Raw genomic sequence first — 16,231 nt, 5'->3', positions numbered from 1 at the left:
GTCATATGAGAGCAAAGAAGCCATCAAAGGTGATTAGGGTTATATAGAATCAGGAGCCAATGTGAAGAGGCTCCCACTGGTCAGAACTGAAATTATTTGAGCATCAACAACTGTGACAGATTGGTTAAATTCAAGAATCCATTTTTTATTAAAAAATAATAATAACTGACCACTTTCATGGTGATTAGTTTAGAAGAAAAGCCACTAGATCATTATTGTGAAGATGGGTAAATAAGGGAACGAAGAACCCAGTATTTCCTTTCCTCTGTGAACTGTATGAGTGCACAGATACAGCTGTGAGGCATCCCAGCTAATAAATGAAGATTCTTTTATAGAATTAGTGAAATAAATGCATTTAGGCTCTTCAGTTCAGTTCACTCAGTCATGTCCAACTCTTTGTGACTCCATGGACAGCAGCACACCAGGCCTCCCTGTCCATCACCAACTCCCGGAGTTTACCCAAACCCATGTCCATTGAGTTGGTGACGCCATCCAACCACCTCATCCTCTGTTGTCCCCTTCTCCTCCTGCCTTTAATATTTCCCAGCATCAGGGTCTTTGCAAATGAGTCAGCTCTTCGAATCAGGTGGCCAAAGTATTGGAGTTTCAACTTCAACATCAGTCCTTCCAATGAATATTCAGGACTGATTTCCTTTAGGATTGACTGGTTGGATCTCTCTGCTCTCCAAGGGACTCTCAAGAATCTTCTCCAACACCACAGTTCAAAAGCATCAATTCTTCGGTGCTCAGCTTTCTTTATAGTCCAACTCTCACATCCATACAGGACTACTGGAAAAACCATAGCCTTGACTAGACGGACCTTTGTTGGTAATGTCTCTCTTTTTAATAGGCTGTCTAGGTTGGTCATAACTTTTCTTCCAAGGAGTAAGCGTCTTTTAATTTCATGGCTGCAGTCACCATCTGCAGTGATTTTGGAGCCCAAAAAAATAAAGTCAGCCACTGTTTCTCCATCTATTTGCCATGAAGTGATGGAACCGGATGCCTTGATTTTAGTTTTCTGAATGTTGAGCTTTAAGCCAACTTTTTCACTCTCTTCTTTCACTTTCATCAAGAGGCTCTTTAGTTCTTCTTTCACTTTCTGCCATAAGGGTGGTATCATCTGCATATCTGAGGTTATTGATATTTCTCCTGGCAACCTTGATTCCAGCTTGTGCTTCCTCCAGCCCAGCGTTTCTCATGATGTACTCTGCATAGAAGTTAAATAAGCAGGGTGACAATATACAGCCTTGACATACTCCTTTTCTTATTTGGAACCAGTCTGTTGTTCCATGTCCGGTTCTAACTGTTGCTTCCTGACCTGCATACAATTTTATCAAGAGGCAGGTCAGGTGGTCTTGTATTCCCATCTCCTTCAGAATTTTCCACAGTTCGTGGTGATCCATACAGTCAAAGGCTTTGGCATAGTTAATAAAGCAGAAATAGATGTTTTTCTGGAACTCTCTTGCTTTTTCCATGATCCAGCAGATGTTGGCAATTTGATCTCTGGTTCCTCTGCCTTTTCTAAAACCAGCTTGAACATCTGGAAGTTCACGGTTCACGTATTGCTGAAGCCTGGCTTGGAGAATTTTGAGTATTACTTTACCAGCATGTGAGATGAGTGCAACTGTGCAGTAGTTTGAGCATTCTTTGGCATTGCCTTTCTTTGGGATTGGAATGAAAACTGACCTTTTCCAGTCCTGTGGCCACTGCTGCTTTTTCCAAATTTGCTGGCATACTGAGTGTTGCACTTTCACAGCATCGTGTTTTAGGATTTGAAATAGCTTAACTGAAATTCTATCACCTCCACTAGCTTTGTTCATAGTGATGCTTCCTAAGGCCCACTTGACTTCACCTTTAGGCTCTTAACATTATATAATGAGAAACAACCCAGACAAGCCACCATCTGTAGTATGTTCTTGCCAAAATGTGAAACACGAACCTGACTAGCCCTCTACACCTGCAGTTTTTAGTTAATCAGATGACAGAGAACTCTATTTAACTATGCCATGAGTATGCAAGCAATAAAATTCAGAATGTGAGAAAGTCCACAGGAAAAATAATCCAGTTGTTTTAACAAATAAATTTTAAGGGGAAGGGACTTCCCTGGTGGTCCAGTGGTGAGGGCTCTGTGCTTCCACTGTAGGGGGCATGGGTTCAATCTCTAGTTGGGGAATTAAGATCGCACAAGCCATGCAGCATGGCCAAATAAAAAAAAAAAAACATATATCAAGGGGGAAAAGATATATCAGACTTAGAAGACAAGCAACAAATTACAATTTATGGATCTTACTTTGTTCTTAAAGGAGCTTTTTAAAAATCATGTGGTTTCTTTTTTAAGTACATTAATTGGGAATTAAGGAACTATTTAACTTTTTAGGTATGATAATAGCAATGTAGTTATTATTATAATTTTTTTTAAGAATCCTTAACATTTAGCAGTATACACTGAAATATCTATGAATAACATTTGAGATTTGCTTCAAAATACTTCAGCTGGGGAGGAAGATGAAGAGGAGGATGGGGCAGAAATGAAACAAGATTGGCTATGCATAAACAAATGGTTAAAGCTAAATGATGAATACATGAGGATTCATTTATGTATGTTTGAAATTCTCTATTCTAAAAAAATTCCTAAATAGAAAAATACAGAAAACAATATTTGGCATTTGAATAGCTATCAAAAATAAGGTTACTACAGCTCTATGGGAAAATGTTCCTTTTGGGACTCTGGAGGAACCGTCAGTAAGCTTTGGTCTCAAAGCAAACAAGTGAGCCCACACGGGAAGACACCAAGTTCTTACTCTTACAGAAGCTCCCTTCTGAGATCCCAACTGGCTGAAAACCCAGTGTATGCTCAGAGAATCTGCCATTTAATTCAGGTAAACAGAAGGCCACTGATGAGCAACTCCAAGCCCATGCTGGCCCCATGCCCCCTACACACCTCTCAGAAAAGACCAAACTCGGGTCAGGTCAGCCCCTATGTCCTACAGACTAGAGCCAGAGGCTGAGGGAAGCCTGTCATTGGGTTTGGACTTCAGGTGGCTATGAGCCTTGCCTGGCTTGTCTGAGGCGTGGGGCAGAAAAGAGCTGACTCTGCACCTGGACTCAACAGTGCTGGGAAATGGCAGTCCAGCATCTCAGAAAGTGGACGTCTCACAGTACTCACAGCCTCATGGGGACAACTGAAGGGCCAGGAGGTCTTCTGCTGAGTCAAATGTAAACACCATGGTTACCTGCCAAATAAGTGATAAAATAATGTGTTTCAAATCGGAGTGAGTAATGCAACTCTCTGTATTAAAGTCATTACCATTTATCAATATCCCATTTACAATGGAAAATGGGGGGGAAAAAACCCCAGTGAAAGAAGATAGTATTAAGAGGCACCATGAGACAAATCACATCTTGCAAACACAGGACACAGCCCAAAGACAACTAACTTACAGTCCCATCAGAAGACTAACTCACTCGGCAGCGGCATCCAAAGGCACTGCAGCATGGTCTGGGCTAGTTAGGCAGTTTCCAGAAAGTCCAAGAAAAAGGAAACCCTTTAATGATGGCAAAATAATATGAGAGCTTAAACACAGTTACAGATAATGCATCTTCTCATTTTTAAAAAAATGTATTTAATTCCTAAAAACATCTTTGTTTTTCCTAAATTAGCATTCATATAAAAACAGCCAGCTACCGTCTCATCATCTCCAGGTGGCCTGAGGATCCCAAGCACCTCTCAGATGACAAGGACCGAGATGCACCGAGGACAGAGATGATTCAGAAACAAGAGGTAGGTGGTGGCGAATGCACTGCAGGGCCAGAGCAGACAGGACGGAGGCACAGGCCCAGATGCCCAGGTCTGGACAGTATCTGGGAGTATCCACAGGTTCCACCTCGGGTGATTCTGAAGATCAAACACATTCACTAACAGGTAAGTTCCCCAAGGACAGGGACTCCCCCCATTTTATTTACTAACCTACCTCAAGCACCCAGAAGAGTCCCTGGCACACTGTCAGGCCTCAATAAATATTTGTGGAATGAGTCAAGTGAGAAAACAGGGAAGTGCATTTTATATGCTGTAAAGTGCCATCAAATGTATTAATACCAGTTCATCTTTCAGACTCATTTAATTAGAACTTCATTCCAAACTGGATTAAAAAAAAAAAAAAACTCTCATGTTTAGACAGTGACCAAAAGCAAAATATTAATTTCCTGACAGATGTGTGGACAGCTGTTTTTGTTCAAGGAACAATGGAATGGGAGAAACTACTACTGAGAGTAGGTCACAGAGAGGAAGGGGCCATAGAGAGAGTAAAATAAAGGCGGATGCCTAAGCAACCCAGCTAGGGAGGGAAAGATCAGGAACTGGGCAGTTGGAGCAGAGAACTTCCTTTCACTCAGCACTCACCAGGAATGAAACTCAGGACGCTCTGCTTTATTAACAAATCTGCTTCCAGAGCCTGATCCCACACTCTGGGGCAATGAGGTCTCAGCTGTCTGGTCATTGGGGCAGTAGGTGTTCAATAAATATTTGTTAAATGGAAAAGAACTGGGGAGAGAGAGGGAATCAGAGTCTGAGCTAATGATCTTGCAGGGACACAGCCCTCAGGAAAATGAGGTTCAAGCTGCTGACAGGTGAGAAGATTTCACTACGAGGACCAGATTTGCTCAGGAGGTGGATGTGAACATCCATGGAAGGAGAAAAATGTTGACATGAACTGAAACTTGGACCATCAATTCCTGGAAAGGTTATGAAGTGCTAGCACCAGTTGGGTGAGAGACATGGCACCTCAACTAAAGCAGGCCTCTCCCTTACCCAGCGTCTAAAACGAGGGGAAATAAAAGGGGTCAAAGCGCCTCTCCACACGCAACACTCCTGACACGGGCAGCCCTTCAGGAAGTAACAGTGGGTATTCCTCCCACGAGGTCTCCCTCCACTGGTGGTCCCGGAAGGTCCCGTGAGCCAAACAGGTGCATCCAGGCCAGGCGCCCTCACTGCCCTGGGGGCTCCTGGCGGTGCTGCGTCTTCTGGTGCCGGTTGAGGATGGAGCGCTGGTTGAAGCTGCGGCCGCAGGCCGGGCAGCGATACGGCTTCTCCCCAGTGTGGATCCTCTGGTGCCGGACCAGCCGCTCCCCCTTGCTGAAGCGCTTCCCGCACACCTGGCAGCCATAGGGCTTCTCACCCGTGTGGGTCCGCCGGTGCACCGCCAGGTTGGCGTTCCTGCTGAAGCGCTTGCCACACTCGCAGGTGTACGGCTTCTCGCCAGTGTGTGTCCGGCGGTGCACCTGCAGGTGCTGCCGGCGGCTGAAGCTCCTCCAGCAGTCCGCGCACTGGAAGGGCTTCTCGCCTGTGTGGCTGCGCTGGTGGACCGCGAGGTGGTGGCGCTGGCTGAAGGTCTTCCAGCACTCACTGCACACGTGTGGCCGCCGGCCCAGGTGCGTCCGCTGGTGCTTCAGCAGGTACTCGCGCAGTGCAAAGCCCTTGCCGCACTCCCCGCAGCTGTACGACTTCTCCTCCTCGTGCGTCCGCTGGTGTCGGACCAGGTTGGAGCTCCGACTGAAGCCTTTCCCACACTCAGGGCACTGGAAAGGTTTCCAGAAGGAGCTGTGGGTCTGGAGGTCATCGGGCAGCGGGGCAACGCTGTGCTGGGGCAGGAGCGGCCCGGGCGTGTTTCCCACCGAGCTCCCGGCCTCCTGCTCGCTTGGTCTTCCCAACTCTGGGCCCTGGAGAGCAGCCTCCCCGCACCGCTCTGCCTGCCCGCAAGCGAGCTGCCCCTTGGGGTCTGCCAGCTGGGTCTTTGCCTCCTTGTCCTTGCTCCCCAGGCCTACAGGACAAAGGAGATACAGACCAATGCTGAAGAGGATCTGAAGGGAAACTTCTAGTCAGAACTTGGCTTCTAATGTGTCCCATTAACAACTACCAATGACCTCTGTGCATTTCACTTGCTCTGACTCTAAAACCAGACATTCCTTTACTTCTTTCCACCTGTTATGGACTGAATGTTTGGGTTCCCTCCAAAATTCACAGGCTGAAGCTCTCAGGCCCCTGGGGCTGCTGTTAGGAGGTGGGGCCTTTGGACCCTAATTAGGTGAGGGTCTGGGGGTGGAGCCCCCAGGATGGGACCATGTCCCAGAAGAGCAGAAGCCAGGGCTGGCTCTCTGCACACAGCAGTCATGTGAGTGGGAGCCCTCGTGATGGATTAACGGCCTTACAAAAAAGGAGGAAGAGACATGAGAGCTCTCCCTCCCTCCCTCTGCCACATGAGGACCTGGCAAGAAGGCAACTGCCCGCGAACCAGGAAGAGAGGCCCTCGCCAGACAACAAATGTGCCAGCAACTGGATCTGGGACTTCCCAGCCTCTGGAACTGGGAGATATTAAGTGTCTGTTGTTAAAGCCACCCACTTGGTGGTATTTTGTGACAGCAGCCCAAGCTCAGACCATCTCCCTGCCTTCTCACGGAACCATCTGCTAAATTACAATGCCTTCCCTCTTAATTTCCTACTAAGTCATCCTGTGCTTTCCTTCAAAATCTGACTCAATGCCATCCTCTAAGGAACACACCTTGATTTCTCCCCCGCTGTGGGTCTCTACAGCACATGCATTCAATTAGCACTGTTTATTCCACACTTACTTACACATGACCTTGTTACACATGCTATTCTACAGTCGTCAAGATGTTCAGCTTCCCTAGGATCACGGACCTGTTCCAGCAATGTTTCCACATCCTCCCTCAGGTTATTTTCCCTGCTCACACTGTGCCCTCCACCTCAGCCTGGTTTATTGCCCTGGGTCTCTGGGAGCCTGGCACAGGGACTGACTCAGGAGAGATGCTTCATGACTGCTGGATGGGCCAGTGAACGCAGCTGTCTGTACCAAGCCACCTTGACATCAGCACATTTATTAGGAATGAAATGCCCTTCCACAGGTCCTTCCTTTGTTTCCTCTTTTACTCTCTCTAAATTAACAGAATAATTGGTTACATAAGATCAAGAAGAAAAGGAAAAGAAGAGAGGAGAGAGATACTAGGGAGCAAAGAAGCCAAGAAAAGAGGAAAATGACAAGTCACGCTTAAATGGGAAAGTCCTTTCAGGCAAGGCCATTAAAAGAGAAAAGGAAAAAGGACACTTAATGCTTCCTGATTTGACAAAATACGGAGGAGACAGCCAGCATTTCTGATGTCTTACCTGGAGGTGAGACCCCGCAGTCCTGGGGTTCCACATACTCCCCAAAGCAGTCTATCTGGGCTGGGGTTACGTGCCTCCACTCCTCCTCAGGGAAAGCCAGGGCCATGTCTTTAAATGGGCCCAACCCCTGAAACAGCACAGGAGATGGCTAAGGATAAAGAAATAATCCCAAGGCAGGAGCAGCTAAAGAGCAGACACACAGGGAGCCACACTCCAGGAGAGAAGGGAGAGAGAAGATCACTTCTCCCCAAAGAAGAACACTTGTGGCAGGAGGAGAGAGTCTAACTTAATTGAAAAAAAAAAAAAAAAAAAAAAAAATGCTGATGTCTTTCTTCCTCTACTCTAAATGTCCTTGGAAAACAGAAGCAGGAAACAGCACAGGAACCAGGGTCCCAGATGGCTCCAAAATGGGACTGGAAGTGCCTCCCTCTCGACAGTTTAATGACAGAGAAGCGATGGACTTGTCTGAGGCACTGTTTTGAGTCTTTGCTGCAGCACTTTGCTGGCACCCAATAACCACAGCCTCCAACTTCCACTATTCAATCACCTCCACTACATCCTCATATTGGAGGGAAATGGGGGCTGCTATTTATCCCCTCCTGTAGAATCAATTTTCCCTCAGAGATAAGCAAACACTTGGGCAGGCCCTGTCTTAAGAACAGCGCCATGTTAAAATGAATGTGCTGCTGCCATGACACAGTAAAGAACACTTGTGGCAGGAGGAGAGAGTCTAACTTAATTGAAAAAAAAAAAATGCTGATGTCTTTCTTCCTCTCCTCTAAATGTCCTTGGTCAACAGAAGCAGGAAACAGCACAGGCACCAAACCTTGCCTAAATACTGCTTTAATGAGATCAAACTTGAGTCACTTCTTTTTTTTCTGCCAAATGATAACATTCCTTCTGCAAGGAACTCTTCACTTTAAGACTTGATGTCCCTTTCAGAAAGCTGTCACACTAGAAACCCCCCACCTCCCTGGGAACACTGGGCATGCCATGGGAGACACTCACACCATGACAGAACTGCCCACCTGTGCTCTAGGGACCCCCATCTGTGGCAGGCTAAGAAGTGCTAACAAGGCCAAAACTCCTGGTGCAGCCTTTGGAGGGGCCAGAGAGACCATTCCACTTGGCGCTGCTGGGCACCCCCACCTCTGAGTCAGCAACACTCCTGCTGACTCGGTGGGGAGGAAGGGGTCCACAGGAAGAGCAGCCACAGACAGATCCATAAAAGCTATCCACAGAGGGCTACTGATCTCCTGGCCACCCACCACAGCCTAAATCATGCCTGTGGGGTTTCCACCAATAATGGCTTCCTCCTCACAACTGGGCTTCCCTTGTGGCTGAGAGGTAAAGAATCTGCCTGCCAATGCAGGAGACGTGGGTTCGATCCCTGGGTTGGGAAGATCCCCTGGAGGAGGGCGTGGCAACCCACTCGAGTATTCAGTAGTCTTGTCTGGAAAATTGCATGGACAGAGGAGCCTGGTGAGCTACAGCTCATGGGGCTGCAAAAGAGTCGGACATGACTGAGTGACTGAATAACACAACAATTACAAGGGTAATACTGAGTTGACTGAGGAAAAAAAAAAGAAATCAAAGAGTAATACAAATGAGTGAACTGAGCCTCATGCCTAGACCCTAAGGCATAAGGCTCAATCCAAATTAATAACTGATGATTGATAGTCAAGTGGAGAAAACGAAGCTGTCACATCCATCAGGACAAGAAAGGAAGAATCACTCAACTCTGCACAGTGCTCTGCTGTGCGGAGAACTCTTGAGGAAGGTGCGCCTCATTCAAAGCAACCTCGTGATCCCTGAAGGGCAGGCACAGCTCACCTGGGATCCAGCCGTCAGGAAGCTGGCTGCCACCTCCTGGTCTCTGGTGCTCACTGCAGGGAGGCCAGCACCAGCCTGAAGGACTGGCAGAGCTGAGCAGGAAAGGAAAACAGGAGCAGGATTAGCACTGTCCTGCAGCAACTCAGCCACAGGCTCTGCTGCCCGACACACAGAACAGGAACCATAAGGAGACTCCAGACAGGCCGGGCATGGGTGTACCCAACTCTGTTCTCAACTGGGAAGAAGGGCCCAACCCACTACACATGGCCCTTCAGGACAGTTCATGCTCCCAAGTCACAGGCTCACAATAATCCCCTTTGAGACTCTGCAACACAGTAAAGTCACCTGTTACTTTCAGGAATTTGGTTTATCCACCACTTAAAAAAAAAAAAAAATCCCTACATATCAGCTACATATGCCCTGGTGCTCTCCATATTAAGGATGTGAGGGGAAGGAGAAGAAATGACAAGACAGAGTGATCCCAGATAGCAGAAATTGAGAGATCGAGCTATAGAGAACAACTTCACTCCATCTGTTTCCTACTAAAGTCAAAGAGGAAGTCAGGGAAACGCAAAACTGTGCCCACAGGTGCCTTGGTTTGACCCCTCAGCTGATGGGTCTATAAGGAAAGGGGAACGTGGGGTACAAAGCAGTTTTCTGCACCCTATCTTCTTATTGCTTGCATCTTACCCTGCTCCTGGAAGGCCTGCGTCCCCTCTCCAGGGTCCTGGCTGAGCTGCTCCTCAGCGCCTCGGTCAAGGTCTTGGATGCCTTCCCCGTGGGGCATCCCCCACTCGGGCTTGACCTCCACGGGCCCCAGGTGGACACTTGGTTCCCAGGGGTCTCTGCAAAGCGTTGTCTCCTCCCGCTGTCCCTGCACGTGGCATGGAACCTAAGAAGAGTCCCCAACACCTGTTAGAACGAGGCCTGCATAAGGCTGTCATGAAAGCCGTTCCAGCTGCTGGGGCACGGACAAGCTGGCTCAGCTCTTCCTGAGCACAGCAGTGAAAAGGTGAAAAGGAAGCTAAACTGCCTTCATCAGACTCTGAGATCAGATACTTGTCTGTATCCATGCCATTTGACAGGAGTCCCTTCAGCTCACCTCAGTACTGATCACATTCCACCATGAACAACATCACAGAGAGATAGTATCATTTCATTGAGAACTTTAGCCCAAAACACGCATTAGGAAAAAACATTCCTCAGTTAAAGATGCTGAAAACAAAAAATATAAGGCCTAGACTGTACAGTGAATTAGTGAGGAAAAAAATTGTTCTACAAATAGCAAGGAAAACCAAAACCCACAAAAACAGGCCCTTCCTGGTCCATTTTTAAGCTCCTACTAAAGACAAAACAAAACAACTCTCTTAGACAACACAAGAAGTCAGGGTGACTGCTGTGGGAAAGGGGAGGATAAACTGAAGGAAGGTTGTTACCTGCAAGCAAAACAGTAATGTTCGGTCCTGCCCTCTTTCCTAGACAGTCAGCAGGAAACTGTACCAGACAGGGACAGAGACATGACCAGAGTCCCAGGGAAGCCTCTGAGGTGCAAAGTCACTCATTATGTGATCATCTGAGCCAATGTCCCAAACGTGGAAATGGCACTGCTACAGACAGCGCTCCTGAGAAAAACTGTTCACCAAGAAGAATTCCCTGCAAGCCCACATACGTCTCCGCCCAAAGAGGAAGGAGACCCCCTGGCCTTTGAAATCCATCATAACTGCCTTCCTTTTTTTTCATTTTTTGACCATACCACACAGCATGTGGGATCTTAGTTCTCTAACCAGGGATTGAATCCAGTGCCCCCTGCATTAGAAGCCAGTCTTAACCACTGGACCACTTAACCACTGGGAGGTCCACCACTGCCTTCTTGGACCCAAGGCTCACAAAGGAAATATGGCCAAGCCCCTGCCCTGATGACCAGAAAAGAAGCTACCGGCCCTTCCACTGGCCCTGCGTCTTCCGTGGAAATGGCTTTCCTTGCTGAAAACTCCTCTACCCTCCAAAAATTACTTCTAGTGGCCCGGAAGCAGAGAAAGGAGACTCTGCATGCACATCACCCACTCCTACTGCTTCATCAAACTTCTAGATTCTTTACCGCTTCCCTTCCAATCAACAAAGCAAGACCCAGAACCCCCTTCTCACCCACCGCCTTGGCTTCCAGGGCTCTCTGCGTGAAGTCCTCCACCATGGCCACTAGGGCCTTGCCGCTCTCGGGGCCATGCTCCCAAATCCAGGCGTAGAACTCCCGTGGCAGGATGGTCAGGAACTGCTCCAGCACTAGCAGCTCCAGGATCTGCTCCTTGGTATGCAGCTCGGGACGCAGCCACTGGCGACAGAGCTCCTGGAGCTCCCTGAGGGCTTCCTGGGGCCCGGCCGCCTCCTGGTAGCGGAACTGCCGAAACCGCAGGCGAAAAGTCTCCGGGCTGGGGTCCTCCCTCGTCCTGCCCCATGGCAGCTCTTTCTCTAGTTTTACCACATGGCCACCCATTTGCTGCTGAGGCTCTTCTGCCATCCCTGGACGCTCTACAAGCATCTTCACACCAACTCCCAGAAGACTGAAGGTCTGTAGGGAAGGACAGACAGACAACAGGATAGCATAAATAAGACTCCAGGAAGCTCGGGGTATCCCAGTTCTGCCTCTACATCAATAAACATTCCACTGGAAAACAGGATAATGAGACATTTTCAAAAGACTAGACATATATCCTGAGTCATGTCAATTCAACTCAGTATTTGCTAACCACTTATGTGTGGAGGCTAAATAGAAAACATACAAGACTTAGCTTATTCCCACAAATAGCTTAGAATTTCATGAAGAGGATAATACTGAAGAATTTCATGAAGAGGATAATCATTAAATGGAGATGTATTATAACTAGGTCAGTCACCAGGGCCCACTCTTCCAAAATCAAAGAAAATATACATTAAACATATATCTATGACTGGCCCACAGAAGCTAGAAACACAAGAGGAAACAAAAGTGCTTGCCCTTTGAAACTCACAAACTGGTGCAGCAGATGGAAAAAAAAATGTAAACAAATATATTTAAATTATAAATGAGAATTAGTTCTAAAAAGGAAATAAGGAGGGTGTTAATGGGGACAATCAATTTGGAGAAGGCTTTTCTAAAGAAATGACACTTAAGATGAGACCCAACAAATGAATGAGAATGAGCCAGTCATTCAAAGAACTTTCCAGGCAAAAGCCTGGGGGCTAGACATTAGGAGGGCAGTCTGCAAACAAACCAAAGAGCAAAGTGGCTTTAGTAGAGTGACAGAGGGAACACAGGGGAAGGAGGAAAACAGATTATCCAGGGCCTGGGCATGCAGTAAGGATTATGGACTTCACTCTTATTCCTTATTTTAGTGGGGAGATATATGTTCTTCAAAGGTCACTCTGCCTGCAAAGTGTCAGCAGAGTATAGATATGAAGGGTCAAGAAGGAAAGCTGCACTTACCGTAGTCCAAGCAGGAGATAGAGACTTAGATCAGGGAGGTGGCAAAGAAGCAGACAGTTAAGGCATTTTGCAGGCAAAACCAATAGCCTTATTGGTGGCTAGAACGTGACAGTGTGCTCAGCCTAAAGAAAACAATAGAATGATATACATACCATTACTATAACTGATCAAAAGAATTCCAACTTAGGCTTTACCATTTAGAAAGCATGTGAGCACACGCTCTCATTTAATACAGACAACCATCCTAGTGAGTGTACTGAAGAAACTGAATATGTAAAAGGTTAGACAGATGATTGAGGTCAGCCTCCCAAAACACAAAAGTGTAGATAAGAAACATGGGAAGCCATAAAAAAAAAAAGAAAGGTTTACACAAGTTCAAGTACTCATGAGAAAGAAGAGACCTGTAGACTTGGGGTAGGTAGACTAAGGGGGAGAATCGCCTTACATGTAGCAGAGAATAAGCGAATGGCAGTAGGCGTTAATATTATCCAAGTGTCTGCTTAATATTCTATTGTGTTCGTGTATCTATCTATCCTTTTCAAATGTATTTACATTTTCACCCTATTTGTTTTCTCTGCTTCATCAATTGAGATTTCTCTTTCCTGACTTTCTAGCTACTGAATTTGTTCACCCCACGATTGCATTTACTACATTATAGTGCGAATGCTTATCCGTGTGTCTCCATCTACAAGATTCCCTTTGGTAAAGAAATGGCCTCATTCTGGGGAATTCCCTGGCGGTCCAGCGGTTAGTACTCTGAGCTTCCACTGCAGGAAGCATGGGTTCTATCCCTGGTCTGGGAACTAAGATGCCCTACTGACCGGCCCAGAGTGGGCGGGGGGGTGGGGGGAAGCCCTCACTCACTCATCTTTTATTTCTAGCACTTGACAAATAGAAGGCGCCACTTTATTATTCTTGGAATGAGCTTCTCGTTCTAAAATGACCACTTTTCACTCTTCCGAGTGTTCTGCTTCGGCTCAAGATATCCGGGTTCTGGAGACCTCCCCCGTTAAGCCAACCCTGGCCGGGCGCCACCAACCTCGCTCCTACCTGAGCCGAGCGCCGTGCGGCGCCCCCGGGATCCCGACCCGCAAGGCCTCTGTGCTGCGGGAGGCAGCTCCGGGGAGACGCGCGCCTCAGCGTCAGCCTCGCCGCCACAGCCGACACCCGCAGCAGCCCCACAGCACGGAACCCAGGCCCCAGCCACCTCGGCACCGCTACTCAAATTCGCCTCCCCTCACAGCCCCACACCTGAGGAAGGCTGGCCCCAGCTCGCGGCGAGCCGGAAGTGGGCGACGGACGCAGTCAGACAGGTGCGTTAAGGAGGGGCCCCTTCCGTTTCCTCTCTAGGACTCTCGGAGGCCGGTGCGTCTCGTTGATCCCCCTTCCCTGGGGACCGTTCGAGAGAGCGCGCCAGACCACCAGAGGCTCCACCCACCTGCCTCCGTTCATGCTCACCGTCTGCGGGCCCTTAGCGCCTCCGTGCATTTGCATCTGCGCTCCGTGATGGAAAGGACGTTTCTCCAAACACTCCGCGAGATAAAGCGCCTCCCTCATGGCACTTTGGATTAGAGCCCAGTCTGTCAACACATGTTTACTGCATCTTCCGGTGCTTTGTGCGAGGCTTAGGGTCAGAGGGTGACGCAGGGAAGCACCCGGGTATTGTGGGTATGCATAAGAGGCTTCTACCCTAGGTACTGTGTGGGGGCGTTGGGTAGGGGCTAGTCAGGGAAGGTTTCCTGGAGGAGCCTGCACCTGAGCTCAGATTTGCTTCAGTTCAGTTCACTAAAGTCGCTCAGTCTTGTCCGACTCTCCGACCCCATGAACCGCAGCACGCCAGGCCCCCCTGTCCATCACCAACTCCCGGAGTTTACCCAAACTCGTGTCCATTGAGTCAGTGATGCCATCCAACCATCTCATTCTCTGTCACCCCCTTCTCCTCCTGCCCTCAATCTTTCCCAGCATTAGCGTCTTTTCAAATGAGTCAGCTCTTCGCATCAGGTGGCCAAAGTATTGGAGTTTCAGCTTCAACGTCTGTCGTGTCAATGAACACCCAGGACTGATCTCCTTTAGAATGGACTGGTTGGATCTCCTTGCAGTCCAAGGGACTCTCAAGAGCTTCCCCAACACCACAGTTCAAAAGCATCAATTCTTAAGCGCTCAGCTTTCTTTATAGTCCAACTCTCACATCCATACATGACTACTGGAAAAACCATAGCTTTTACTAGACAGACCTTTGTTGGCAAAGTAATGTCTCTGCTTTTTAATATGCTGTCCAGGTTGGTCATAACTTTCCTTCCAAGGAATAAGCATTTTTAAATTTCATGCCTGCAATCACCATCTGCAGTGATTTTGGAACCAAAAAAAATAAAGTCAGCCCCTGTTTCCCCATCTATTTGCCATGAAGTGATGGGACCAGGTGCCATGATCTTAGTTTTCTGAATGTCGAGCTTTAAGCCAACCTTTTCTCTCTTTCACTTTCACCAAGAGGCTCTTTAGTTCTTCTTCACTTTCTGCCATAAGGGTGGTGTCATCTGCATATCTGAGGTGATTGATATTTCTCCTGGCAATCTTGATTCCAGCTTGTGCTTCCTCCAGCCCAGCGTTTCTCATGATGTACTCTATGTATAAGTTAAATAAGCATGGTGACAATATACAGCCTTGATGTACTCCTTTTCCTATTTGGAACCAGTCTGTTGTTCCATGTCCAGTTCTAACTGTTGCTTCCTGACTTGCACACAGGTTTCTCAGATTTCCTGGGTTGACCCAAAAGTGAGGTCGGGTAGCCCCAGCACAAGGAGCGCGACGACGAACCCAGTGAGTGGTGGGCATTAGTGCTTCCCCGCACCCTCACAACCGCTAGAGCAGGTGGCTGAGCTAACTACTCAGGGTGATGGATGACCTGGAGGCAATGGGAAGCCAGTGAAAGTGTTAGTTGCTCAGTCGTCTCGGACTTTTTGCGATCCCATGGACCCTCCAGGCTCCTCTGTCCATGGAGTTCTCCAGGCAAGAATACTGGAATGGGCTGCCATTGCCTCCTCCTAGGGATAGTCCTGACCCAGGGATGGATTCTTTACCATTAGCACCATCTGGGAAGGCCAAAGCATGTGTTCTCCCCAGCTATAACCAGCTTAGCTGGGAGGCAGAGTGCTCCCCAGTATAAAAGCACCTCAAGACTATTAAGAGGCAACTTTAGAGGTGCCTGCAGGAGGCCTCTGGCTCTAGTGAGAGGCTCAGTGCCCATGTGTGGATTGGCTAACCTGGCTATTCTTTCCCAAGGCATAGACTTGTTAGGCTCAGACTCCCAGACCTGGAAGCTCAGTGTCGAGGAAGCTTCCACCTATTACCACTCCCAGCCCTTCCCTGCAACACAGACATGAGAAAAGTTCCCTGTACTGAGTCACAGTTTTTGTCTGGGAACCCTTTTTAATGTCACTATCTCAAACACCTTCTACTCTAGTTATACTCTGTTCAGTTTTTATTTTACAAAACCTCATATCACTTGGTCATTTCCTGATACTCCTCCCTCCCCTCCTGCCCTCTAGGCTGCAAGCTGGTGTTTTGTTTGTTTTTCGGTCACACTGAACAGCACTCAAGATCTTGGTTCCCCGACGAGGGATGGAACCCATGACCCTTGCAGTGGAAGTGTGGAGTTTTAACCACTGGGCTGCCAGGGAATTCCCTTGTCTGTTTTCAGAGGTATGGATTAACAGACGGTAGTCCTTTTTTTTATTGAAAACACATGTCCAAAAAAAATCACT

At 47.9% G+C, this 16,231-nt stretch overlaps 1 protein-coding gene across 10 annotated transcripts; it reads right to left on the bottom strand.

Annotated features, from left to right (window-relative positions):
• Positions 1-3,273: 3,273 nt before the first annotated feature.
• On the bottom strand, positions 3,274-13,854 carry ZSCAN25 (zinc finger and SCAN domain containing 25). Of its 10 annotated transcripts, XR_003106411.3 has the most exons (8): positions 13,521-13,784; positions 12,471-12,592; positions 11,160-11,576; positions 9,701-9,902; positions 9,011-9,102; positions 7,178-7,304; positions 3,686-5,816; positions 3,274-3,545 (listed from the first exon to the last, which is right to left on the bottom strand). XR_003106411.3 is itself a non-coding variant. In XM_025274920.3 (7 exons), exons 3-7 carry the CDS (start codon positions 11,544-11,546, stop codon positions 4,984-4,986), a joined length of 1,641 nt encoding a protein of 546 aa, XP_025130705.1. In that variant the 5' UTR covers positions 11,547-11,576; positions 12,471-12,592; positions 13,722-13,854; the 3' UTR covers positions 3,274-4,983. The 10 variants fall into 10 exon arrangements, 8 of the variants coding, with proteins under 8 accessions (XP_025130705.1, XP_025130704.1, XP_025130708.1 ...); XM_025274920.3 differs by having other exon boundaries at positions 3,274-5,816; positions 13,722-13,854; XM_025274919.3 differs by having other exon boundaries at positions 3,274-5,816.
• Between the last annotated feature and the right edge of the window lie 2,377 nt (positions 13,855-16,231).

The sequence above is a fragment of the Bubalus bubalis genome, chromosome 24 (assembly GCF_019923935.1).
Source record: "Bubalus bubalis isolate 160015118507 breed Murrah chromosome 24, NDDB_SH_1, whole genome shotgun sequence".
NCBI classification, from domain to species: domain Eukaryota; kingdom Metazoa; phylum Chordata; class Mammalia; order Artiodactyla; family Bovidae; genus Bubalus; species Bubalus bubalis.
This window is presented reverse-complemented; position numbering and strand designations above follow the sequence as displayed.

Bases quoted from the DNA above. Each gene is read 5' to 3' on its own strand.
- ZSCAN25 (XM_025274920.3), bottom strand. From the start codon at position 11,546: ATGCTTGTAGAGCGTCCAGGGATGGCAGAAGAGCCTCAGCAGCAAATG. The intron at 9,903-11,159 runs GTGGGTGAGAAG...GACTCTTCTTAG, and splicing joins GAGCCCTGGAAGCCAAGGCG to GTTCCATGCCACGTGCAGGG. The intron at 9,103-9,700 runs GTAAGATGCAAG...TTTCCTGCTCAG, and splicing joins GCAGGCCTTCCAGGAGCAGG to CTCTGCCAGTCCTTCAGGCT.